This window comes from Caloenas nicobarica, chromosome 6 (genome assembly GCF_036013445.1).
Source record: "Caloenas nicobarica isolate bCalNic1 chromosome 6, bCalNic1.hap1, whole genome shotgun sequence".
Classification (NCBI taxonomy): domain Eukaryota; kingdom Metazoa; phylum Chordata; class Aves; order Columbiformes; family Columbidae; genus Caloenas; species Caloenas nicobarica.
Genome location: NC_088250.1, coordinates 5999342 through 6011694, shown reverse-complemented (window position 1 = coordinate 6011694; position 12353 = coordinate 5999342). Strand labels below are relative to the sequence as shown.

Here is a 12353-nt window from a genome sequence, read left to right as displayed (position 1 = left end):
GTGGGCGGGCTCCCGCCGCTGTCGCCGTCAGCGGCGCGGTGGCCGCCACCATGAGCGTGGCGTTGCGGAACGCGCAGCGGGCCGTGCCGGTGCGTCGCGCCCCGCTCCGCCGCGCTGTGTGCATCCTGCGGGCCGCCCTGGGCGCTTCCCGCTTCGACGTGGGGCTGGTCTGCGCCAACAACGGGCTGATGCGGCGCCTCAACGGCGCGTACCGGCAGCGCCCGGAGCCCACCGACGTGCTCTCCTTCCCCTTCCACCGGGTGGTGGCGGGGGAGCTGCCGCGGCCGAGCTGCCGCGACGAGTACAACCTGGGGGACATCTTCCTGGGGGTGGAGTACATCCACCAGCAGTGCCGCGACACCGGCGAGGACTTCGATGGCGTCCTGGCGGTGAGCCCCGCCGCGGGCAGCGATCCCCCCGCCCGTGCGCTGCAGGGACGGAGAACGGCGGGGTGTCCCCCGGGGACAGGGCACCGGCTGCCGCTCCCCTAGCCCGGCCGGGCTAAACAAGGGGGCGATGATCTTGCAGCGTACCCTGAAAAGATTAACTCTTGTGTTTTAAAACTTAACGAACTGGCGAGTTGGGACACTGCCTGATCTTTGTCGTTTTCGCATTTCCCCGCACGTTCTGGCAAAACGTCGAATGGTGCGGTACAGGGTTAGCCGTGGTCACCCCTCGCACCCCGGCTTGTGCGGGGCAGGCTTTGGCGCCGGGGCCGTCTGCGCAGGCGAGGGGCTATTGCTGGGGTTGCGTTTGTCACACATGTCGCTTGTTCTTGCCTCTTCGCGCAGGTGACGGCAGCCCACGGATTGTGCCACTTGCTTGGCTACCAGCACAACACCAAACCCGAGTGGCAACAGGTACGGCGATGCCGTGGCGCTGGGGAAGGCGTGCGGTGCCCGTGTCAGCTCGCACCCGGGTGGAAAGCATCTCCCCGCCGCGCACCCCCGTGGCCGGGGAAGCCGCGGGTGCCAGCGGCGCTGACCGCGGCTCCTCTCCCGCAGATGTACCAGAAGGAGGCGGAGATCCTGGAGGAGCTGAACCGGCTCACCGGCGCCAGCCTCCGGCCCCTGACCGCTGGCCTCTTCTGAGGCGGCCGCGCCGGGGACCCCGCGGCCGCCGCTTCCCTCCCGCGCACCGAGGGGCCGGGCCGCCGCCGGGGCCGCCCCGGACGTGGCGCGAAGCGGGGATGGCGGCGCCCGGCTCCGGCTGCCGCCTGCCGCTGCCGCCGCCGCTGCTGCTGCTGGGCCTGGCCGCGCTCGCCCTCCCGCCGCCCGCCGCCGCCCAGCCGCCTCCCGCCGCCCTCCGCGCCGGCCACGCCGCGTCCTCGCTGCCCGCAGCCGCCGCCGCGCCGCGCACCAGGTGAGGAGCGGCCCCGCAGCCACCGCCGGCGAGGGCCCGCTCGCCCCGGGCCGGTCCTGCCCGCCAGGGTCAGCTCTTGTCGCCCCCCGGGACCCCTTGTGCCCCGCACAGGCGACCTGCCGTGTCCCTGAGCCATCGGCTGGTGGGCAGGTAAAGGTCTTCCTTACCTGCTGCTGCTCTTTATGTCGTTTCTGGAAGATGCTGCCGTCGCAGCTGTCTTGCGGCTTTCCTGCTGGGGACATCCGCCTTTTCTCACACATGCAGCCTTTTCTCCTGTCCCTCCTGAATGTGTCCTGCCTTCGTATTCAGCTCTACGCTCCTCTGCTTCATCCCCTTACAACTTCTGAGTACCACAAATTCCTGAAAGAGGAGCAGTTTCCATCCCAATAGAGTTGCTCGTGTCCCTGAGCCATCGGCTGGTGGGCACGTAAAGATCTTCCTTACCTGCTGCTGCTCTTTGCATTGTTTCTGCAAGATGCTGCCATCGCAGCTGTCTTGGGGCTTTCCTGCTGGGGACATCTGCCCCACAGCAGGTGACATGCAGCCTTTCCTCCTGTCCCTCCTGAACGTGTCCTCCTGTCTTCAAATTCAACTCTACGCTCCTCTGCTTCATCCCCTTACAGCTTCTGAGTACCATGAACTCGTGATAAATGAGCAGTTGCCATCCCAATAGAGTTGCATCACATGATTGTGGGGTAAAAAAAAAAAAGCAAACCATAAACTTGTAAAAGGTTTAAAATCCCTGAAGTAATTATATTGCTTTGTTCTCCCCAGATACCTGTTGTATGATGTAAATCCTCCAGAAGGGTTCAACCTTCGCAGGGACGTCTACATTCGCATCGCTTCCCTTCTAAAGACCCTGCTGAAAAGTGAAAACTGGGTGTTGGTTCTGCCTCCCTGGGGACGCCTGTATCACTGGCAGAGCCCTGACATCCTTCAGGTCCGCATCCCTTGGTCTGAGTTCTTCGATGTCCCCAGCCTCAACAGGAACATCCCTGTCATTGAATATGAGCAGTTCCTTGCAGGTAGAGCATGGGATCATACGATCTACAATTGACTAGATATTTGAAGTGGTTTATTCACAGTTTTATGTGGTTTCATCCTTATATGTAAAATAAAAGTTAAAGGTGGTGAGAGGAGGGGTGGGAAAGGATTGTGCAGAGTAACAAACCACTAGGATGAAATAAACCCAATTATTTGGCAGCTCATTTGACGTAGCACTGTCGGCCCTCAGACTTCCTAGGGACCCCAGAGAAAGTTGATGCCTCTGGTTAAAAACAAAGATACTTCTGTGTAATTTTGGCCATAGTAACAGCCCTGTAAGGAGAGAGAGACATCCTGCAGCTCTCTGTCGAAATACAGAAAAGCCACCTTTTTCTGGAGGTGGCTGGACAATGGGTTCTTTGGTGAACCTACTTTTTCATCGTCGATGCTGCATTTACTCAAAATACTTCTCCCCCGCTTTTTGTGTACAAAATAGCATATAAGAGAAAGGCTTTCCCTAAAAATGTGGAAACTGTGAAGTTGGTTCCTTTAGGGTTTAATTCCACATTGAGCTAATCACCAAATGCCAAAATCTGCAGCAGTGTCACAGACTTTTTCAGCAAAGGTAATAAAGACCACCAAATGTCACACCTCTGCAAAGAGCTCCGAAGAGCTGGTTGTCCCCTACCTTTCAGGAAAAAAAAAAAAAAAAAACATTTAGAAGCCCTGAAATCTGGGGGAAGAAGGGCTTGTACTTGTCATTTTCTTGGAGGTACTCTCTCCAGAGCAGATACCTGCAGCATTGAAAACCTCTGTGCTTCATGGTGTGTTTTACTCAGCTTTTAAATTTACTTTTCCATGGCGATTCAGTTCTGTTTGGCACATTAAGTCACACATAGCTGGGTGGGAGTACCAGCTTGTCACATCCCCTGACCTTTTTAGCTTTTCTGGCTCACACAGAACTTCCTTTCCTTTTTTATAGTGAAAACAGAGAGTAGCGTAATATTAGCATTTCTAGCAGAATTTTAACTGCAGGTAATGTGAGTTCATATCTTTATCATGTGGTTTTCATGCTCACAAATCCTTTGCTTTGCCTTCTGTTCAGAGTCAGGTGGGCCCTTTATTGAACAGATTTACGTCCTACAAGGCTATGCAGAAGGATGGAAAGAAGGAACGTGGGAAGAAAAAATAGATGAAAGGCCATGTATTGATCAGCTTATGTACTCCAAAGACAAACATGAGTACTACAGGTAACATCTAGCAGTCATTTCAGTCTTCTTTTGCATTGTTTTCAGTGAGACATTGGCCTGCGCTAAAAGAACAGACTCATGCGGTTGTTGTAGTGTTGTCTGAATATCTGGATGCTTGGGGTTCACTTTTTTTTAAAACCCCATCAGTAATAAGAATGTGCTAGAAGATCTAATTTTAGAAAGTTGTTGTTTCACACGAAAAAAAGGAGCTGCCTGGTTTATTTACATTATATATCATCTTTCTAGGGTGTACTGTTTATTTGTTTCATTATACATATGGCATTAATTTAAAATACAAGCCTGTGAACCAATACTTTGTGTTCCCTTTCAGGGGATGGTTCTGGGGTTATGAGGAAACGCGGGGCCTAAATCTCTCTTGTTTGTCTGTCCAAGGATCTGCCTCAATTGTGGCTCCCATCCTTTTGAAGAACACTTCAGCACAGTGAGTTGCCTTGTATTACTATTCGTTGTGGTATAGTGTGCTCACAAAGCCATTGCCAGGTGGGAAGGGAACTTATAGCCCATGTCCCACTGTTGTGATACTTCATCACTGAGTTATTGTAATCCATTGAAATCATTATAAAAAGGAATTTACACTGTAAGAAACACCTAATTGTAAGCTAGGTTAAATGCTGCAGTGCTAAAACCTAAGAGGAAATAGCTTTGAGCTGCTTCGTATTCTCAGGTAGCTAAATGTCCTTGCCACCCTGTGTTTACCTTTCCTTTGCCCTTCGATGCTGGGTCAAGAGGGAAAAAACAGAGTGGGAAGAAGAAAAAAATCTCTGTCCATGAATACATCAGGGGAATAAATCCAGAAAAGAAATGCAAACGGTGTAAGCTGAACTGCAGTTTTGCCGTGAGAGCAAAAACATCCAAAAATTTGACACTGATACGATTTAATTGGAAATGAGATGAAGGTTCCCCTAAGCAGAGCCATGGAGATCTGTAGTACCACCTGCTGGGAGCAGAGAAAGCAAAGTCCTATTTTTTAACAGGAATGTTGTTTTATTTGTAGGAATTATACCATAATCTTTGCCAGTGACAGCAGAAAACTGGATTAAAAAAGCCATAGAGATCCCCATGTTTAGCCCTACAGTTAACTCTTCCATGGCAACTGTCAAAGGTCTGGAGATGAGGAAGGTCAAGAGGAAAATTAGGATAGATGCCCAAGTATTCCTAACATGCAGGCAAAGTGCTTTATCCACAAGATCACATTTCTCAATCAGACATGAGGAGGAAGAAGTACTGACATAGCAGAGATGTAAGGGCAGCTACAGTTAAATGTTAAAACTAATGGTTCCTGTTAAAGTCAATCTAGTTTAGTGTCTGAAAGCCAAGACTGGCTAAAATCAGATGTCTGGGCAAAAGTATAAGAACTGGGTAGGTGTGTATAATACCTGCCCTAAGTCCTGTCACACTCTTCAGATTTGCGATTGTAGGGACTTTCTGAACCAAAAGTGATTTTCACATCTTTTCTATCCTTCAGTGAGCTGTGCAGCTTCGCTTCGAACCCCCATGCACACTTAGCATCCACAAAATCTTGGAACAAGACCTGAAGGTTTTGCACCTTAACCGCGCATCCTGTGAAAACCCACCTCCTTTTGTGACTCCTGCCTGCAAGTTTCATCTAATGTCCCCTAGTTCATGTAGCGCAAGGGACAGTGAACAAACAGCTCTTCCATACTTACCTCCACACCATGTGTGATTTTACATCTTTCATATCCCCCCCGAGTTGTTCTTCATGTGAAAGCTGTTCCATGCCTTTGGTCCTCGCTGCCTTTCACTGAACCTCTACAGTTCAGCTGGATCCTGCACACTGAGTGTGGGTGATCCCATTACATGGTGGCACAATGACACACTCTGTTTAGTGCTCTCTTCTTTTTCTGGAAATTCCTAGTATACAAGTTCTTTTTTTTTGACCTCTGAGTATTGCCTTGGCATTTTCATCAAACTGTCCTCATTCCTGAGCATTGATGGTTAGCACAGAGCCCTTTAGTTATCAGGTGAGGCCAGTATTTTTTTTACTAGATGCACTCCTAATTAGATTTCATCTGCCATTTTATTGGCCAGTCCTCAAACTTGAGTTCCTTGACAGCTGTTGGGTGAATACTGCCCGGCGTTGGCCATTAGTTGGTTCATTTTGTCTAGCTGTTCCATCACTGGACACTTCCTGTGGACACTTTGGTTTGAGACACATTCCCTGTAAAAAGTACTTCTGGCATGGGTGTCTTCCCAGCTCCTCTACCTAGCGCACAGCTACAAAAAATTACATTAGCTGTTTCTGTCGTGACATTACTGTTTCTAAGTGCTTGTTAAGCCTCTAAGTTCCTTTTTCTTTGCATTGGAATGAAGATTTGTCAATAGATTGAAGGCCTTTTTTCTCGTTGCTCTAACTCTATTTTGACCTTCTTTATTGTCTTTTTCTGTTTAACTTCATGCAGTTTATGAGCTTTTCTGTTTTCTTCACTTGGACACTACTTCTGCATTTTTGCATAGTTTTGAAACTGAATGCAACTGCGGTAACTTTCCTTGGGCCATTGTTGATCCAGTAGGATGTTGAAGATGAGTACGTTTATGGCCACAGTAATCTCAGTAGCTCTGAGATTTTGGTCCATGTCTTGCTGCTTCTCAAGACGATGTCAGGCGCTGCTCCCTGCCCAATTGGTTCATGGAACTGTCTTTAATAGTGTCCGAAACTGCAGTTGCTGAGTCCCGTCCTGCTTGTCCTACCCGGGGATAGTTGAAATCTCCAGTGGCAATGGTGTCTTGTGCTCCGTGGCCTCTCTGATCTCCCACGTTGCCCTTTTGGCCAGACAATCAGTTGTGTGGTCCTGGTACTGTATTATTACTCTCCAGGTGTGGTCACTTATAGGAATCTTCCTGATATATTTCGATTATTAATCTGATTCACGTCCAAGCTTCCCGCTACACACAGTGCTGCTTCTCCACCAGCACAGTGTACTCTGATTTCCAGATTATTTGTAGCCTTATGTGCAAGTCTCCGGCTGATTATCAGCAGTGATAATCTGAAGTTGATTGGGTATTTGCGTCCTCTCATTTTAGTAGAAGAAGATCCAGCATTTCGCTGTGTTCACTTATGCTCAGCATGCACAAAGCAAGCCTACATCCCCTATGCTCTTGGATACTCTCGAAATCTCTTCTGCTTCTTAGAACTTGGAACAGTTACGTTTCCAGTACACAATCCTGAACTGTGTGTATTTAGGAAAAGCACGGGCTGTTTTCATGGTAGTAAAAAATTTCCATTTTAGAATTTGTGATTAGTTGCTAACACACGTTTTTGTAGTCTCTATGTGTTCCTTTGCTGTAGGACATTTTCTTCCACACCTCTTGCTCCAAGGCTGAGCATCATCTCATAGATTGCTTCTCCCCTTTGAGTCACTCTCTCTGTGGACAATCTTATTTCTCCAGCATCAACTACTACGAGGACTACATGAGGGATTGTTAATGCTTCTTTGTGTTTAACTGTCAGAATTAAAAGTATCACGTATTAAGGAAGAGAACGGGCACACACAGTGATACAGTTCCCTTCTCTCCCCAGTAGGCTATGGGTCACAATTTACTTTACACAGAACAGATTGGCAGCCTGTCCCTCATTCCCTGTGCTCCCTTTGCAAACAGATCATAGTCTGTGCTTTATCCTGGCAACTGTATAAACATCGTAATGTAAATTCTATTCCTAAGGGAACTGCACTCAGTTTTACAATTTTTAATAGGTCAGTGATGTTAGACAGAGCTGAAAACCTTCTTCATGACCACTACGGAGGGAAAGATTATTGGAATGTGAGTATTTTCCAGTTAGCTTCTCTAGACTTTTTACTTGGTTCTGATAAAAATTCCATAACCGATGTGTGCTTCAGTTTTGCTTGGGGTTTCTTTTCTTGAAAGTAACTTGTGTCGTATGTTTCAGTAGTGTATGCTTAAAGATGGTCTTCAGGCTGCTGTTGATTAATGTGATACAGGAATTTGTCCTGGTGTCTTGTCCCCAGAGATTCAGTGCTGCAGGGCGTGACATCTAGGAGGACCTCCCCTATGCAACACATCTGCAATCAGCAGGAAACTGCCTTTGTGCCATGATAAATAACCACAGTCTGCTCTGTACGCCTGTGTGTTGCAGAGTCAGACGAGTATGCTGGTTGTAAATGTACTTGTGATTAAACGTTTAAAGCTCAGATGAAAAGTTAGAAATCGTTGCTTGTAGGGCTGCATGGATGTATCAGAACTAACTGCATCCTGGAGGCTCTGTGTATGTGAAACTGTCTCCATTTAGTCATTTTTAGCTCTCCCTTTTTTCTGACTCGGCATCTGCTCTTATTCCAACAGACCCGTCGGAGTATGGTGTTTGCTAAACACCTCCGTGTAGTGGGAGATGAGTTTAGAAACAAATATCTTCAATCCACAGATGAGGCAGACAGGACTCATTACAAGGAGGACTGGACTCAGATGAAGGTAAAATCATAACAGTCTGTTTCCCATAACAAATGTAATTTTTTGTCTGCATACTCCTGGCCGTACGCTGCAGGGAATTTTGGAAGATACAGATGAATCTAGCTCTCCCTGCTCAAATTGAGGTGGATGGGCATGTTGCTACTGTACCCTCTTCTCCCTGTGTGACATGAGTTCATGGAGTCTGCTGAGATGTGGCTGACTGGGTCTGCGTGCCAGATTTCTGTTACCCTCATTTCACTGAAGGAAACTGGTATTTGTTCTTGGATTCAGCATCGTCTTTGGGTGTAAAGTTCAGCCGCAAACTGCCAGTTGTGGATTTGGTCAAGCAGAGTTGACTTTTTGCTTACAAATATTTCACACTCTAGTTTCTCTTGTATGATGCAGGCCGCCCAAGATGGAAATGTTGCAATAAGTGTCCCAAAATACTGCCAATCCATACCTTAAAATTACTTTCTGTAGCTAGAGCAATTCAAAATCCAGAGGTTACGCATTCAGGCCTTTTCAGTGTGAATGAATAGTGGTGCTCTCGAGTTTTAAAGTTTACTGATCTTTCTCTCTTAGGTTAAGACGGGCACAGCTCGAGGTGGTCCGTACCTTGGGGTTCATCTCAGAAGGAAAGACTTCATCTGGGGTCACAGAGAAGACGTGCCTTCCCTACAAGGAGCAGTGAAGAAAATCCGCAGCCTCTTGGAGACCCATAAACTTGAAAAAGTGTTTGTAGCCACTGATGCTGTCGAGGAGGGTAGGCAGATTATAGTCAGTTTAGGATCGGTAACTTTTGACAATGAGTGCAGCAATTACCACTTTTTTTTTTTATAAATTACTGGAAGTCCATATGTCTCCATAATTCAGTGGGGAGTTGAACAGGATTGAGCAGCTGTTTCCTTCCAGCTTGAATAGCTGGTATCAAACCATTCTTTTGGTATTTCCCATAGGAGGTTTGATGGTCTCTACAATGGGAATTTGGGAATCAAATTTTCAGCTCTTTATAACATAAAAATAAATATGCATCTTCCCCTTTTTCAGAGGTTGAATTGCTGAAGAAACTGCTGCCTGAGATGGTGAGGTTTCAACCTTCTTGGGAGGAGCTGGAACTCTACAAAGATGGGGGCTTGGCTGTGATCGACCAGTGGATCTGCGCACATGCAAGGTTGCGACTTTGACTTTTCTTTGAGGAGCCAAATCTTACTGTCACAAAACTGAATATTGTTTTTGACCCAGATATAATTGCTTAAAAATCATATGTGACATTATATTATATATTTGATCTATAGATAAAATAGATGTGTAATAGTTATATTGTATATATATAAAATATATGATAACTTAACTATCATATCATTTCAATGAACATTAGCAATTACTTGCATTTTAAAAACTGGCCCCCTTCACAAATCCATTCTGATTTTTTTCACAGGTATTTTATAGGCACCTCAGTTTCAACATTTTCCTTCCGGATCCATGAGGAGAGGGAGATCTTGGGATTTGATCCAAAAACAACTTACAACCGATTTTGTGGCGATAAAGAGAAAAACTGTGAGCAGCCAACTCACTGGAAAATCGTATACTAAAATACAGAGAAATCCAAGAACTTCAATACTGGTGAGCTCAAAAGAATAAGGAAAAACTATGGGGAAATACCAAACTACAACTCAGTCTGCCTTCTTCTTGGTGTTTACTTGACATTTGGGTTCTGAAGTACAAGCAATATTCACCTTCTTAGCCAGGCACTGATGGGAGCGATGAAAATGAAATCAGCCTATGATCCAGTTCTCAGCGTACCCAGGATTAGAGCACAACACTGGACACTGCAATTGATTTGAAAACCAAAATTTGTCCTGAAATTGAGTAACAAAGTAAGTTGGAGCTTTCTTCGAAGTTCTGAAGAAGAGAAACAGTTTAACTTTTATTAATACAAATTTAACAGAGCTGTGGTCTGTACGGCATTTCTGTATTTATTTTTTGTGCTGTTCAGTGTTTGCCTCTGATGGCAAAAATACATCTTGGTTTTGTAACCTGTGCTACGTGAGCTGCAGATTGTGTGTAAACTCTGCCATTCCTTGGGGAAATCATCCCTCTTCAAATAGTAATTTGTGAATGTTCAAATTGATGCAATTAGTGCTCGATAAAAGGAGAGGAGGTGGTATTTCTACCTGAACACCAGCTGCTTCTAATAGCAGTCTCTGTGCTGAGAGAGGCACAAAGCTGGGGCTTGTAGGGTGGTAAAAGAAAGGTTATGTTTCTTCTTATGTTTTACCTTCACAAAGGAAACTTTTTCCCCCATCATCCTCCCAAAGGCTTATTTAGTTGGACTGCTGCAAGAGTCAGCACCCTTTTGGGGTTGCCCATCACTCAGTTCAGTGACAGTGATGCTTTGCTAGGGAGCGTGGTAGAAGGCCTTTCAAGTATTTACGTCAGTTAAATGGATCTTCCCAGTAATTTAACAAATAAATTTTCTGCATTTCTGCTTTCAGTTTATGCAAGAGATCAAACTGATGACAATCACAGACAGCAAAGGTCATTTGGCCTCAAGATAATGTGTATAAGCCGAGCAGTGGGGAGCCCTGCAGCTGAGGTTGTGCTGGGGTGGAGGTATGGGGGAAAGAGCCCTGTTCTGCACCACCAGCCAGAGGGAAAGGGCAGCTCCTGTCTGAGAAGGGTTTTGTGTGAGTGCAATTCTAGCTCTTGCAGTCTCCTGCTACGTAGAAATGGCTGCTGGGAAGTATTCTGCACCATTCGGTGCTTCAGGTGGGTCTTTTGCCCTGCAGGCTTACACGGTCCTGTTAAGCAGGAGAAACTTTTTTTCAGAAGTGGACTAGGAGACAGATTTCAAAAGGTGAAGCAGATATTTTTCCTTAAAATCTGTTTTAACAGATTACCTTGCTGTTAGTTGACCCTTCACTTGGTCTTTGGTCTCGGCCTGAGTAGGAGTAGATTTAACCCTCCCACACTGTGCAGTGGACATTTCACAGAGGTTGTTTCCTCCCGTGCAACTGCAGCAGAAGCTGTGAAGACTTCTCAGACAGCAGGAGCAGCAGCTCTCCTGTTCTTCCCAGCTGTTGATTGTACCTTTGTGCAGCAGCTGAGCCTCTCTGATGTCAAAGTGGTGAGCCCAGCATTTCAGAGAGCAGTGCCTTTTCCTATTAAGTCAAATGTTCTTGTGTAGCCAGGGCAGTGTGTAAAGCGATGGTGGCATTTTACATGTAATGTATACCTCGTTAAGAAAAATAAAAAGCTTTGTAGCATTTTATATGATGTGTCCATGCTTCTTGCTTCTTCCTAACAGTGCGTTTTGCTGTCTTCTGGCTCCCTAGCATCAGACATAGGAGAAACTTCAATAAAACCTGCATGTGCTGTCAAGGATTTTTTCATCATCTGTCCCACGAGGTGCTGCATTAGCAAGCGTAGCCAGTATTACCCTTCTGGCACTGGGAGACTGCACCTGGTACATCTCAGTGCCAACAGCTGCTGCAAAGCGGACACAGCTGGCGACTCGCATCCTGAGGTTCCTGGTTGCTTCAGGGCCTGACTTTTCCTCCAGCATTTCATGTGCCCAGGTGGCCAGAAAGGCCAGCAGCATCCTCGCTTGTATCAGGAATAGTGTGGCCAGCAGGACTAGGGAAGTAATTGTCTCCCTGTACCAGCACTGGTGAGGGTGCACCTTGAATCCCATGTTCAGTTTTGGGCCCCTCATCATAAGAAAGACATTGAGGTGCTGGAGAGAGTGCAGAGGAGGTGACGAAGCTGGTGAGGGGCCTGGAACGCAAGCCTGATTAGGAGCAGCTGAGGGACATGGGGCTGTTTATCCTGAAGAACAGGAGGCTGAGGGGAGACCATATCGCTGTCTACAACTACCTGAAAGGAGGTTGTAGCATGGAGGGTGTTGGTCCCTTCTCCCAAGTAACAAGTGATAGGATGAGAGAAAATGGCTTCAAGTTGTGCCAAAAGATGTTTAGATTGGATATTTGGAAAAAATGATTCACCAAAAGGGTTGTCAGGCATTGCAACAGGCTGCCCAGGGAAGCGGTGGAGTCACCATCCCTGGAGGTATTGAAGAGATCTGTAGATGTGGTAGTTAAGGACATAGCTTAGTGGTGGACTTGGCAGCACTAGGTTAACACCTGGACCCTATGATCTTAAAGGTCTTTTAAAACCTAAACGATTCAACGATTCTGTGACTGTTTATTCAGGGAAGAGCAGACGGGGGTGCCGGGATCAGTCCTGCTCAGAGCCCCAGCAGCACAGCCAGCTGTTGCCCCAGAGAGAAGGCCGCCGCCTCCACGCCTGGCG

At 47.0% G+C, this 12353-nt stretch overlaps 2 protein-coding genes across 2 annotated transcripts; both read left to right on the top strand.

Annotated features, from left to right (window-relative positions):
- The first annotated feature begins 50 nt into the window (after positions 1-50).
- Positions 51-1091, top strand: YBEY (ybeY metalloendoribonuclease). Its single transcript, XM_065637221.1, has 3 exons — positions 51-389; positions 792-860; positions 1005-1091. Exons 1-3 carry the CDS (start codon positions 51-53, stop codon positions 1089-1091), a joined length of 495 nt encoding a protein of 164 aa, XP_065493293.1.
- A 68-nt stretch (positions 1092-1159) lies between these two features.
- On the top strand, positions 1160-11251 carry POFUT2 (protein O-fucosyltransferase 2). Its single transcript, XM_065637220.1, has 9 exons — positions 1160-1362; positions 2137-2387; positions 3452-3596; positions 3928-4038; positions 7331-7397; positions 7938-8063; positions 8625-8805; positions 9090-9213; positions 9481-11251. Exons 1-9 carry the CDS (start codon positions 1190-1192, stop codon positions 9632-9634), a joined length of 1332 nt encoding a protein of 443 aa, XP_065493292.1. The 5' UTR covers positions 1160-1189; the 3' UTR covers positions 9635-11251.
- Positions 11252-12353: the final 1102 nt, after the last annotated feature.

What these genes read in the sequence shown, in the direction of transcription:
- YBEY (XM_065637221.1), top strand. Translation starts at nt 51, where the DNA reads ATGAGCGTGGCGTTGCGGAACGCGCAGCGGGCCGTGCCGGTGCGTCGC. An exon ending in ACTTCGATGGCGTCCTGGCG is followed by an intron (nt 390 to 791) that starts GTGAGCCCCGCC and finishes CTCTTCGCGCAG; the next exon opens with GTGACGGCAGCCCACGGATT. An exon ending in CCAAACCCGAGTGGCAACAG is followed by an intron (nt 861 to 1,004) that starts GTACGGCGATGC and finishes CCTCTCCCGCAG; the next exon opens with ATGTACCAGAAGGAGGCGGA.
- POFUT2 (XM_065637220.1), top strand. Translation starts at nt 1,190, where the DNA reads ATGGCGGCGCCCGGCTCCGGCTGCCGCCTGCCGCTGCCGCCGCCGCTG. An exon ending in GAGGGAAAGATTATTGGAAT is followed by an intron (nt 7,398 to 7,937) that starts GTGAGTATTTTC and finishes TTATTCCAACAG; the next exon opens with ACCCGTCGGAGTATGGTGTT. An exon ending in CACTGATGCTGTCGAGGAGG is followed by an intron (nt 8,806 to 9,089) that starts GTAGGCAGATTA and finishes CCCCTTTTTCAG; the next exon opens with AGGTTGAATTGCTGAAGAAA.